At 41.7% G+C, this 13925-nt stretch overlaps 2 protein-coding genes across 3 annotated transcripts in view; both read left to right on the top strand.

Annotated features, from left to right (window-relative positions):
• Positions 1–3699, top strand: part of cfap263 (cilia and flagella associated protein 263) — a gene marked incomplete at its 5' end in the record, with an annotated part of 7324 nt that extends 3625 nt beyond the window's left edge. Inside the window, 4 exons of the mRNA XM_080762108.1 lie at positions 1172–1294; positions 1599–1709; positions 2177–2332; positions 2962–3699. Of these exons, the coding sequence (XP_080618234.1) occupies positions 1172–1294; positions 1599–1709; positions 2177–2332; positions 2962–3099 (528 nt within the window). The 3' untranslated portion in view covers positions 3100–3699. The remainder of the gene's footprint in view (positions 1–1171; positions 1295–1598; positions 1710–2176; positions 2333–2961) is intronic.
• A 1016-nt stretch (positions 3700–4715) lies between these two features.
• Positions 4716–13925, top strand: part of LOC308314745 (calcium-independent phospholipase A2-gamma-like) — a 36612-nt gene continuing 27402 nt past the window's right edge. For both annotated transcript variants that reach the window (XR_013963984.1, XM_080762413.1), the window contains exons 1-7: positions 4716–4860; positions 5172–6512; positions 8157–8306; positions 9187–9338; positions 10553–10647; positions 12273–12444; positions 13023–13080. Coding sequence is in view for 1 of the 2 variants with exons in the window: in XM_080762413.1 (XP_080618539.1) it covers positions 5241–6512; positions 8157–8306; positions 9187–9338; positions 10553–10647; positions 12273–12444; positions 13023–13080 (1899 nt within the window). In the remaining variant the exon portion in view is untranslated. The remainder of the gene's footprint in view (positions 4861–5171; positions 6513–8156; positions 8307–9186; positions 9339–10552; positions 10648–12272; positions 12445–13022; positions 13081–13925) is intronic.

Genomic DNA, 13925 nt, shown 5'->3' with positions numbered 1-13925 from the left:
CATCTACCGGCCGGCTGAGTCGCTGACCCAACACACACATGCACCGCACGCACTGTGCCGTGAAAGTGAAAGGACCACAACAAGCGTTGTGTGATATAACTTAAGCATAATAAAAGTAGGATATATAAATTAGGCCGGCTATATTGTGCGCACCTCAAAAGCTATAGTTAATTTATCTCTGTGCATGCCTGAATGCACAGACTGCTATGAATGACAAATGTATTTATTTATATGTGGACTGTACTGAATATGTAAGTCAGAGAGACTATACCTAATTCCTGTTATAGTGTCCGTTATTTGCAAAGACTGTCGGAGGAGGACTGTCTGTCAGGAGGGGGGGGGGGGGGGGGATTTATACGTGTGCGCATCCTTCCTGGCGCTTATTCACTATTTCAGGAATAAATAGCCTTGCCTTGCACATGTTACCAATACATACACATTGGCCTCGGTTACATGCACAAGATGATGAATTGTCTATTCTGTAGACTGTACTGCTCTGTTCGGAGTTCCAGTGATCCAGCTGTGTGACACTGTATTGTTCCACCACTTTTCCTTTGGCAATGTAAACGTATGTTTTCCCATGCCAATAAAGCCCTTTGAATTGAATTGAATTGATACACGTCATTAGTGATCGCGGAATGTGCCGTCGCTTTGAAATGACAGCTTAGTACATTCCGATTCTAGAGGAAAATTCGACCACCACTCTGTCCTCGCATCGAATCCTCTCCTCCTCGCTGGGGGCGGAGCCGAGGAGCGAGTGGAGGACGCGAGGAGAGTGAGCGAGTGTGAAAGTTGCGGTATTGGAATTTAGCTTCTCCCTCCCTGTCTGTACTCCCTGCACACACAGCCGCCCTCTACCCACCCACCCCCGCCCCCTACCACTCCCTCCTGCTCCAGCTAGGTTATCTTTTTTTTCCTCCCCCCGCGCAGCTCATCCCTTCGATGGTATGCGTAGGAGGAGAGCTTTTTGTGCCTGGCCCAAGTCCCCGCCACCCCAACCCCCCAATGCATAAGTTTAGGGGGTTCCAAAGAATCCAGAGCTAAATGATTGATAGAGTTTAAACTACTAAAGGCTAAAGTGCATTTTTTCAGTTGAAAAAATTCTGCTTTCAAATAAATATAGTATTTACTTTTTTTGCGGCTGAACACTTTGTGATGTACATCCATCCAGGCTGAATTCCAGCACCAGACGATCCGAAACCGTGAACACGTGGGGAAGATTGACGAGAGTAACAACGAACTGCTAAGACTGAAATTGCTGTCTGGAAGCACCCAACAACTCACCTCCAACAAGGTAGCTCCATCGTATACGTTGGGTGCAAAAATAGCTGATCTACAAACTGTTTATGGTTAGTTTGGTTTAACACACACATCAGCAGGTTCACAGTGTTTTCATGCGTTGTCATTACACATACTGTATAAATTCAAATTTAGAAACAGCAAAAAAGTAGCAGATTGATAAGCTCAAAAAACGCATTACTTTGCAGCATGTTTCAAGCTTGTAGATCTGCTTGTGGATCAGATACAATGTTTCTGCCCAACATCAATACATCAATTCTCTCTCTCTCTCTCTCTCTCTCTCTCTCTCTGTGTGTCAGCAAAAGAAGCTGCAGAGCGTAACGTGTGAATCACAGCAGCTGAGTAATGACATCGCCAACAGGAAGGATCTGCTGTTGAAGATTGAGGCGGAGACCGCCCAGGTCCAAGAGGTCTGTTACACACACACACACACACACACACACACACACACACAGGGGTGGAAAAAGTACTCAGAGTCTAAGTCCTGGAATAGCCTAAAGGATTAGTATCAAAATATACTTAAAGTACCAAAAGTACAATATGTGGATCCGAGATGTAGGAAGTAAAAGTTTCCTTCCTTTATTTTTGTACTATCTGTTTTTTGTTCTTGCTTAATGTAAGTCGCTCTGGATTAAGAGCGTCTGCTAAATGCCTAAATTGTAAATTGTACCTAGAAATTGTATTTTAGCGCAGTAGTGTTTTTGTTTTTGTCGATGATGGTTTTGAGACCCCAGGAAGAGTAGCTGCTGTCATGTACAGCAAGCTAATGGGGATCAAATAAATAAATCAAAATCGTACTTGAGTAAATTAACGACTTAGTTACTAACATTATTCCAGTGACAAAGACCACCTCTAACCTTGACTCTCTCGTGGTCAGGAGCTTTCAACGGCAGAGAGGCTGAACCAGAAGCTATGCAGTCAGCTGGCAGAATACAGCGTTCCTGGAGTCCTGCAATACATGCAGGTCAAGGACAGACACAACAAGCTGCAGAGCAGCCTCCGCACCTGGGAGAGGAAGATGGAGCTGGCTGAAGTAAAACCTTTAACATTTGATAATACCATCAGCGCGGAAACACACACACACACACACACACACACACACACACACACACACACACACACACACACACACACACACACACACTAGTGTATATACAGCACATGAAACATTACATATTTTTTGAATGCTGAAAAGTAACAGTTTGGGACATATGAGGTTTCCACCTGACAGAGACGATATGAAATATCTGTTTTTATACACACAATCTGTTACACTACAGTGTAGTGTATGTGCAGTGTAGTGACTACACTGTACACTGAAATATATTATCTGTATTTTATATGATCAGCACAGACACAGCCTGTCAAACTACACTACTAGTGTAGTACACACATTTGTAAAAAGTAGAAAGAAAGGTTGGGAACATTTTCTTAAACCACTAGACTAAAGCCTTATACTTGGGCATACGACAAATAGTGAAAATAGGCGATCCAAGAGTTCACAATGTGAGGCGATGCAACGCATTGTGAGCTTGTAGATGGGCTGTTTTTGTCTTATTTTGAAATAAAAAGTATAATGCAGTTTAAAGGGTTTCTGAGGCACTTTTTCTTTTAAACATTACATCTTGATTGATTGATTAATTGTGTTGTGTTGTGCTCCAGATGACAATGAAGACATCTAGCAAGTCCTGGAATCATCAGAGGATCTCTGCTGCTGCTGCTGCTGCAACCAAGGCTGAGGCTTTCCAACCATCAGTAAACCTTCCAAACATAGTCTCAACCACAACCATGTCAACCTAGCATGTACTGTACTGGGGAAAGGAAACACGATGACACAGTCTGAAAATAGCAGATATACAACAAGTTCACAGCGCTGCACATCGCGACATGTTGTCAGCTTGTATCTGATACTTTTGCTATTTTTGAAAACTTTTGAAACTTCTTTGGAAGTAGCTGGCTATATACCTATGTTTGCCTGGGTAAAAAATGACTTATTCTATTAATATTTCGTAAATGAATCCTGGTGTTATAAACAGTAATGACAAACATGAAAAGTAAATCTTTGCTGGAAACATATGGTAAAATAATAGCTTCTATATACCATTGTTGAAATAGGCTATGAAATAGAAATATACAATATATTTTGCTTGCTGTGATCATGGAGGAATCTGTGGTTGTGTGGTACCTCTCCAACACCTTTAGATGGCGTGAGAGACCAGTTGGTTAACAACCTGGAACTGATAGAATATAGTTACTCTATTCATATTCTTCACAGACTGTTGTTTGTCTGGACCTTCAGTGAGTCACTCACGCATCCCAGTCAGTCCCCAACAACATCTACAGGTCACAGCAACAGGAGAGGCTTTTTTGGTAAAAGGTGTTTACCTAAAAAGGCTGTTGTTACCCGCGTCTCCTCCAGCTGCTGCTGCTCTTCCTCATGCAGCCATTGTTGCTCATTGTAAAGGATGTGTATTTGAAGCCATTAAAATATATATCGTTTTCATTATGGTGGTCAATCTCATCTGTTCAGGTTGGATCAAACAGGCACACACACAAACAACGCTGATGAAGTTGCTATGTAGATACTATGTAAACTCTAAATAAACAAATACATAAATAAAATATCTATACTAGTTAAATATGGTCATGGTTCATGGTAAGTCATATGAATATTAAAGTTCTGATAAATATGGATTATCTAATGATTATAATGATTACTGTTATTTCCAGTGGTGGAAAGTAACTAAGTAATTTTACTCAATTTCAAATCAAATAAACATTTAAAAATGGATAGTATGGAGTCTAAATGTGTGATTTTTCTATTACTTTTTTCCTTAATAATATATATATATATTAAAAAAATCTTAGGCAAATAAACCTTATAGTTACGTTTACATTTTGTATTATTACATACATTTTATAATCATTGATCTACATACAAGCTCACATAGAATTATTTTGAAAATATTTGAAGCTATTACACTTTTAGGCCTGGGACTAGTCTATTTCTACAATTTCCTGGGACTAGTCTATTTCTACAATGTCATTCAAAAGCACTCATCACAGCTGAGGAGGCAGAGAATCCCTTAACCAATGAAAACGTTCCATTCTTAGGGACGGGCGATAGGCAACCAATTACAGGCCAGACAGATGATGACATGCAGAGCCATAGAGTAAGACAGAGTTACGACAACTCCGTTCACTTCATGGGGCCAGTCTCTTCTACATAGACTTCGATTGAAAAGGGACAACCGGAAGTTTACGGAATGCATTGGAGTCTATGGGCTGGCTCGTGCGAGTACATGGACCACGTGACCATGCTGTTTTCTGCCCCCTCAATGTCGTAACTTCTGTCTTACTCTATGGCTCTGATGACATGAACATTCACCGCCAATCCGCCATTCTGGAAAGAAACTGTCAACAACAACACACGTTAGTTCGTCTGGGTGACTGTGTAATGTGAATGCATGCTGTATTTATACATTCACCACTATCTGAATTATATTTTAATGAATGGCGAAAAGGAATATCTTCCTTGAAAAGCTCCCATGAAGAACACTGGTATGTTGTTCATCAAGTTCTGTTCATTCAGTTGTTAGCATGGCTGTCTAGCTGACTGATCTCTGACTCTGCAGTTTGCTAGCTTAATGCTGATGATATGTGAAGTGCAGTTACATAACAGCTTATAGTTGCGTGTATATTAAATGTCAACCACAGTATAAAAGTGGGGGTTACAAGGAGAATATGAAGTATGAACTTGATTAATGCTAGCTATCCTATCTCATCACCATCATTATATTTTATAGCATTTTGTTTTCATTAGCTTCTTTCACTCATGCTTGCATCATGTTTTTTTTTCTCCTGTTCACCAGCTTTATGAAAAGCAAGAGTGTGTAGTAGATGACAGTTGACACACGTGACTTCAAAGACCTAAAAAAGCAATGGCTTACAGGGGGGCTCCAGAGACCTGGGTGCTGAAAGTGAGCAGAGCCATTGACTTGTGGCACATGCAAGCTCAGAGGCCGGCTTCATCACTTCCACTGTCTCCTTTGCGTGCCTCCCATTACAGGCTTTACGTAAGACAGCCCGCCATCCACGATTTTGGCTATCTCAGGTGGAAGCACGTCCAGAACCCGCGAGGTCGAGGACGGAAGGGCTGGCTCTGCAGAGCGAGTCAGACGAGACAGCGGCTTGGACTCCACACCAGTTCCTTGTGTTTTAACCCCTCGACCTCTCGTTGGTCCGTGGGTCTCAGTCAATACATGGCACGTTTCAGGAACACACTCGACAGCGTTTCTAAAGCTGTCAGTGCTGCCAGCAGTAGCACACAAACAGAACTTTTGTCTAAAATCGCTAGACTCAAACCCAATGCTTCCCAACTGAGCAAAGAGGTTGAGACCAGCCTTGAAGTTCAGCCAAAGGCTGAAGAGACCACAACCATACCTACTCTCAACCACCCTCCTCCCACTGTTACAACACCATGCACACAGACACCCACCTCAACTGTGTCTACTACTACCACTCCGACTCCTCTTCCTGTCAGTACCACTGTACCGAACTGTAATGCTGCCCAGGAAACTGCCACTGCTGCCGCTCCGAACGGCCGCGAGCGAGGGGAGAAAAAGCTGCGGCGTGTTCTTCACGCTTCCACTGTCAAAACGAAAGCTGCCACACAAGTGTCGGAAGAGATTATTAAGCCGTCATCGCCAAATGGAAGTGAGACCAGCAGAGCAATCATTTCCAAACCTGCTACTGCCACACAACAGCTCTTCCACCCCAGCACCTTCTCAGCCAACCTGGATGAGACGTACAACTACCTGTCCCATCACATCAACGCATACTTCAGCAGCAGTACTAAGACGGATGAGAAGAAAGTGGACAGCGGTGGCAAATCATCCATCTCCTCCCCGGGCCAACAAACTAGTGAACTTGTGCAAGTGTCCAATAACTCGGCTTCAGAGCCTGCTGCTGCTACGAGCGCCCCATCATCACAAAAGAAGGGCATAGGTCACTCTGTCCAGGCCTTTGTAGGGAACTACATTGCTCCCTTGGTCCCCAAGTTCAGGGCGGCAGAGTCCAGACGTGCTGCTGTGAGTGTGGAGGGGAAGATGTCGGAGGACGTGCAGGAAAAACAGCCTGTCGAGCTCACGGTCACTAAAGAGCAAAAAGCTGCAGAGGAGAAAGCCAAGAGACTCCTCCTGCAAAGAGAAAAGGTATGTTGTCTGGCGGTACGTTCAGATTTAGGGCTGCACAATTAACCACATCAACCCTAGCGTCCCTATTCTGGTCATGTCTCAAATAGCAGATCAACAAGTTCACAATGCATCATTTTGCAGCACGTTGTGAGATTGTAGATCTGCTGTTTTTGGCAAAGAGATTTTGCGTAGAAGCGGAAATATGGAGGGGACTAAGTATAGACTCCCAGGGGTCAATAAACGAAACTACAGGGTTTAAGTGGATAATGGAAGTAATATACTACACTGTTTTTAGGTTTCACACAATTGTGTATTTTGTGAAACTCAATGCAATTAATTAAAATTTCTCCTCAGCATTATACACTTATTATACAGTCGCATAGCATCATACAAGCCATTTATCAGCATCCATCAGAGGTAGATGAGTTCACAAAGAAAAAATGTAACGCATTAAGATATGGCTCTGATAAGCATAATGACAAAGTCATGAAGATGATAAAAACATGTCCAACAAATTATAATTTAATTATAATAATTATAATTATAATTTTGCTGCCATACGTTCAGACATGTAACCTTGTGTGAATTTAGTTTGCTGCTTTTGTATATAAACTAAGGGATATGCTTGTTGTTAGGTGTCTGTCTGTGTGTTCCATTTACTTATCTTGGTCTGTCTTTGTCACTGTACTGATGCTGATAAAGTATGCACAAAACATAAATGCGAGGGAGGTGAAACATGATACTGTAGGTCATACAGTACAGGCCAGAGCATATCATGGAAATGTTCCAATGACATACGTAGGCTTAACATGTGATGTCAAACCATGTGACTCGTTACTGTGTGACGTGTGATGCTGTAATGATGCACTGGCTGGCGTGTTCAATTCATGGAATGTTTAACCAAAAATAACCCAGTTCCTAGAAAGTAACCGAGGCCTACAGACTGTTGATAAGATCTTGCATGTACTTTGGCTATGTTGTATTCCATGTGGTAGGGAGATATGGACACACCTGACCGAAACCATTATTTAATAACTATATTACAAACGCTTTACATATATGCAAAGCAATGTTGATAATGATTTTACAGATTATTTTTAACACAAGAAACATACAAGTATTTAAACCTGGCAAAAGGCAAGGTCTCTTGAGAGAAAGGTAAAGATTCTGAAAGAAATCAACATTCGGTTAAAGCAGCACAAAACACAATGCTGCAGCAGAGCCGAATAGACAACAACAAGGGCAACAACAGGTTGAAGGACATGAGTATTTGTCTTTCAGATTCAGAATGTCTGTGACAAAGACTTTAAAAGCTCACTTAGTCATTCACACCAAGTACTATAACTGTAACGATATATATGAAGATAATTATAGTTCACTAAATGTATATCGTTATTGTATTATAGTGCTCTGTGTTTGAAAGGCCCTAAAGTGTCCAGTTTCAAATGTTTTCTCTTACAGTATGTCATTCCAGGCTCTGGCTGCAGCAGATTGAAAATACAAACAAATCTACTAACCGAGTTAACAGTTTATTTTTTGCAAATGTGTAATTGTATGTTTAATTTTTCATCTATGCCCCCCAGTTAAAAAACCCCCACATATTTATTAAAAAAGAGGCCCTAACTGGTTTCTGTTATGTGGTTGGTATTTGATTCTTCTTAGATAATTGCCAGGGTGAGTGTGGACAATCGGACCCGGGCCCTGGTCCAGTCTCTTGGGAGGGCCTCAGATGTAAGGGTTTACACCAACAGAGTGGAGGACTTCAGTTACCACCTCATGGAGTTCCCAGAGACCCGTGGCGTGGCAGTCAAGGTGAACTTTTTATGTTAGGATGTGTTTTCATTGTAAATGGCCAACAGCCCTAGGCTTTAATAGCACTGTCACAGTTATTACATAATCGCCTAATCACAAAGATGTTTTTGCGGGAAAAAAAAACATTTTCATTTCAAAGCATGGTATTTCCACTATTGATGTTACGAATCTTCATTCATAATGTTCCAATGTTCAACGACAGAAATGCAATTAAATCGTTAACCGCAATTATTTGAGTGTCGAATAATCGTCAAGTAAAATGTAATTATCCTGACAGCCCTATAGGCTTTAACAGGGCATCTGATTCCTTGATCAGCATGTAAAAAAATCTCAACGGTTCAGTTTGACACAACCTTGTGGTGTCAAGAGGATAATGGTTTTGCTGTTGCCTTTTAAAACGCATACATAATAATAATCCTGTCGTTGGTTGCTAGCATGAATCAGGAATAGCTTTTGTTTGTGTGGAAGTTGTCCAATGCCAGCCTGAATTCCATTTTTTGTTGTGGCAACAGGCTCACATGCTGCTGCGTGGAGCTGCTTAATGTCACAGCCAGCCTGCTATACAGTATGCTGACTCCCTTGAATGTTCATCTGCATTACAGATGCCCTTATGTGCAGTGGCCTGAGTATCCCATTGAACACATTGCATATTTTAATCAAATTGTGCCTTCACTTGTCTGAGGGACTTAGATCAAAGCCTAATAGGTACTACGTGGGGAGAATTTAAAATACAGTATAGTAGTAGGTCATTGTATTTGTATGCACAGGCAAAGCACTAATTTGCAGTAGGAGCAATCACTTAATACATTTTCCTGCTGACTTTGTGTGTGTGTGTGTGTGTGTGTGTGTGTGTGTGTGTGTGTGTGTGTGTGACATTCAGGAGAAAGTGATCCCGTGTCTGCTGCGCCTGAGACAGGTCAGTGACCCAGGTCTGAGGGCCGCGGTTCGAGAGGCCCTCACTCTGGTGGGATACAATGACCCTGTGAAAGGCCGGGGAGTACGGGTTCTGACCATAGATGGAGGAGGGTTGAGGTACGGGTTCTGTTTTCTTTGGTCAACTTTTGGGGTATGGGGCGTGTTCTCTCCTTGCGTCATCAGTGCCCATATCCATACCCTAGGTGGGGTTGGCAAAAGGGAATAATCTTGGACTCCTCATGCATTGAAGGAAACATGAGGTCAGTCTGTTGCTCTCCCCAGGTTCGCAGAGGGAGTGTAGCACCCAGGAATACACTAGACAATTGACACTGGTGTTACAAATATCGTGGGATAAAATTGTTAAGAAAAAAATCAATCATCAACCATTATAAAAAGGGATATTTCACTTTCAAATTACATAAATATTTAAAAATATATGAAAGATTTGGGAGCAGCAATACTGGTGTGCGTATGTTTATTCTTCATATACCATTTAACTTATTTTGATCCAGCAACGAGCCTATAGTGAGGCTGGGATGTGAGTGTCTTTTAGCTGTTTATCAGCTTCTCTCTCATCTTAATATGTTTTATACATTAAAAAACTTCCTGTCAAGAAATTCCTTGCAGATGATTATTTTCTAAGTATCAGAGTATGTGTGGGGTGGGGGTAGGGAACTGTGACGGACATTGTGCATTTGTTTGTTTAACTGTATGTAATGTGTTTTATTTAGCATGAAGCGTGCGTGTTATTATTATTATTTTTTGTTCTGTATTTATTGTTGTCAAAACATTTCCTGATAAGATTTTGTTTGGGGGGGATATATGTCAATAATTGTTTTGAAATTACTTATTTATTGTAGAAAAAAAAGTTTGGAAGCACTCGTTATCAGTGAAGCAACCTCCTGCTGCCTCCTGCATTATGTGCACATTCTAAACAGGTGGTACACATGGGCCGTTGAGTGATAGTCAACGAGCACTTACAAACTCCAGCACTTAGAAAAAAAATCATCTGCCAGGAATTTCTTGACAGGAAGTAGCTCATAAAATGTCTACGGTGGATTTTTATGAAACAAACACTTTACAGATTGAAAGAGGATAATTCAAGCTTTCCCTACAGCTGCAATGTTGGTGATTTTGATGTTGTTTAATATAATTAGAGAGGACTTTTCTCTTTGGAGGAATGGGCTGTCTATGGGAAGTGTCACCTAGGTATAACCTTGCTGTTCAAGATGGCTGCGGTCTGAATAAAGAGAATGGAGTTGTGAGTGTATTTGTATCTTGGGATGTGACTGAACTGGTGTATTTCTTTGTCTCCGGGTGTAAACTTTCAGGGGACTGGTTGCCCTTCAGACTCTGCAAAGACTGGAGACGCTGACAGGGAAACCTATTTACCAGCTGTTTGATTACATCTGTGGAGTCAGCACAGGTATGTAGGTTGGCATCCTGCCCTACTTCTTTATGTGAAGTAAGAAATAGTGTAAGTAGCCTTTGGACTTAACGGTTCCTGAGCCATATGGCACATAGGTTAGGACTGGAGTGTACACATTACATAACATAAACATACTGTACACTACAGTATACACCAATGGTAACCAACCCCCCAAAATAATCCTATTTGTACTGGGGACCCTCCACCCTGACACACACTTGGAATTGTAAGAGTTGAGACATTACATTTTGTTTGATCTAATGTGAGCTTGTAGATCAGCTATTTTCTAAATCCTTGCTTCTTTCTAATATTATTTGACAATTTGGCCAATGTTTGACCAGTTTTTATAGTATAGTTTGTTGATTACTTTTGGTGCAGAAATGGTACTTTTCTTTTCATAATTTTTTATGTATTAAAAGGGTCTTAAGAGTCCTTGACCTTGAACTTAAATTGACAATTTACAGTCATCTGAGGACTCTGGGGAGTGTTAATTTAACGCTGAGAGTGTACACTCCAGAGTTACAGACTGAAGTAAGTGTACATTTGAATTAATGTGTACGCTCTCAGAGTTAAATCAACAGACAGGATATATATTGTTGTATAAACTATATTTAAAAACTGCACCCGCCGGTAGCAATCTCCCATTAACCCATTTACCACTGTGTTCTTGTCTGGTCTCAGTGGCCTCACTGACACACTAATCTGAATCTGGCTGGACCATAACAAAGCCAAGGCCATTATTATTTAAGCAGTGTTATAGTTTTAATCTTCAACAAATGCTTTATTCAGACGATTTTCTGTCAGCTATTTGTGTCCTACAGTAAGTATTTTTACAGGCCGTGTAATGTTTTGCGTCTTTTGTGGATGTATTCATGTCATGACACGCACATGCGTGTGTGCGTCCTCGACAGATTACATTTTATTTGCAACATTGATTCAAAACACATCTGTGCCGCATCTGGGCTAGCGCAGGCCACCCAAATCATTCTCCTACCCCTTATCTATGTTCTCCATGTTCTGCCATGCCAATGAGGGCCATGCCATGGCCTTATTTCTTTATTTAGACTTGACGACAGTGCAGAGAGTGGAAGTCATGCACATGTTTACAACGGGAATCGGACGTTGTTGTAATGAATTGCTGAGAGAATTTGTTTCACAGAAGCTTTGCAAATATAGTGATGTATAATTTTCTCTTTAAAATTACATGATGACTGGGTGTGCATGCATTATGGTAATGTCGACACAAACAGAACATCACTGCTCTGGCCATGATAATCACATCCACGGGCTGGGAATGGATGAGCCCAGTGTAATGATATCCTTAAGAGATAATCCATCAAGTCCCTGTCAGTAGCCCTTAGGGCTTGACTAGCCGAGGGACGGAGAGGAGGATGAGCTTTACGTTGCTGCTGTGGTTCTTTGTCAACAACTCCCATACCTTTTTAATGGCGTTCACTGGAGACGTGCTGAATTTTCTGGACTCCCTGTTGACAAGGGTGTGTTTATAAAAAGGCTTCCTATTGTCTCTCAATCATTTTGTGTCTGCGTTTGCGTGGGTAATTGCCTGTATGTGTGCGTCTGCCTCAGTGCACATTTATACACATTTTATGTCCACTCCACAGGAGCGATCATGGGCTTCATGCTGGGTGTATTCCAACTCCCACTCAGTGAATGTGACGATCTGTACAGGAAGCTGGGCTCTGACGTCTTCAAGCAGAACCTCATCGTCGGCACAATGAAGATGGGCTGGAGCCATGCCTTCTATGACAGCGAGGCCTGGGAGAAAATCCTCAAGTCAGTTCTACTGTGTGACATAATGTCAAAACACCGTCAAGTCAGTTTTACACTTTATTATTAGGACTGGGAAATTATGGGCAAATTCAAATATCATATTTCTGACCAAATACCTCGATTTTCATATTGTGGGATGACTATTCACAAAATATTTACACATTCAGATTTTTGATCATTCATTATCAGTATTGTACCAGCTCAGTGGCCCTGTTGTTAGAGTGTCCGTCCTGAGACTGGAAGTTCGGGGTTCGATCCCTGGCCGGGTCATACCAAAACTCATGTCCAGGGGGGTGTACTTGTACATCAAGCTGCCTCATGGAGATACATTTTAAAACAGTTCAGCTAGCCAATCTACATCGACACTTTGTGAGCTTGTAGATTGGCTATTTGAACTAAACTGTACCAATTGGTATTGTATTTAATATCATTTTAATCATAGACTAGTCACCTTTACAACAAGGTATAGTTTGTAAGGATCGGGCGTCCGTGGAATGAGCAAAAGGAAAGTCTAAACCAAAGAAAGCGTAAATCAAAGTAGTACACCCTGTGTAACATCAACCTTTTCATCTACTCCACAGAGAAAGGATGGGCGCTGATCTCATGGTGGAAACTTCAAGAGACCCCAACTGCCCAAAGGTGAGAGCGTTAGAAGATGTTCTGTCTCGATGCTACCTGTCTGTCGTCTCTTGGTGTAGCACGGCCCTGTCAGCCTCTATCCCAGAAGGTCTATAATGAGGTTACAGAGAAAGCCTGCCGGCTCTGTCTCTGTCTGATTGCACCACCCCTCGCTCTGATATTCCACTGCAGGTCTTGGATGTGCATTGTGCACGGAAGGGTTTAATGCACTGCAATGCTTCATTTGACATTCGCCGAAAATAGCAGATTTACAAGCTCACAAGGCGTTGCAGCTGTGACTCCTCTAGTTTGAGAGTATAGATTTTCTATTTTTGGCACCCAGCACGGCCGTAGGACAAAGTAAAAACATAACAGTCATGCTTCAGCCAGCCTGCCTGCAGAGCAAAATGAGTTGTACTGGTAGGATCAGACTTGAACTTCTGCAGCTGGAGGTGATATTTAAATTGATTCATTGCCAAGCCGACCACTGTGTTTTTTCTTTCCTGTGATATATTTTGTTGGTGTCGATGCTGGAACAGTAGAATATAAAGCAATAAGCCCTGAGAGGTTGTGGTTAAAGAACAGCTCAGGGGCATTGTTAGGGGCAATGCGCGTTCTAAAATCACTGCAGACCACCTCCTTGCATGGCTTATTGCTTTTATGAAACCGTTTCCAAATATGTCAACGTGAAAATCATAGACATGTTTTACAATTTGACTACAAGGAGTAGTCCCCAACTGCCCTACACAGAAAAATAAAATCACACTTTTTGGCAAGCCCATTCCCCCCTCACACTTGGGCATCTCCAAGCTAGCCCTTTTAATCCTTCGCGTTGAAATACCCCAAATAAAAGTGGTAATGTAATG

The sequence above is a fragment of the Protomyctophum bolini genome (assembly GCF_963924005.1).
Source record: "Protomyctophum bolini genome assembly, chromosome: 4".
NCBI lineage: Eukaryota > Metazoa > Chordata > Actinopteri > Myctophiformes > Myctophidae > Protomyctophum > Protomyctophum bolini.
This window is presented reverse-complemented; position numbering and strand designations above follow the sequence as displayed.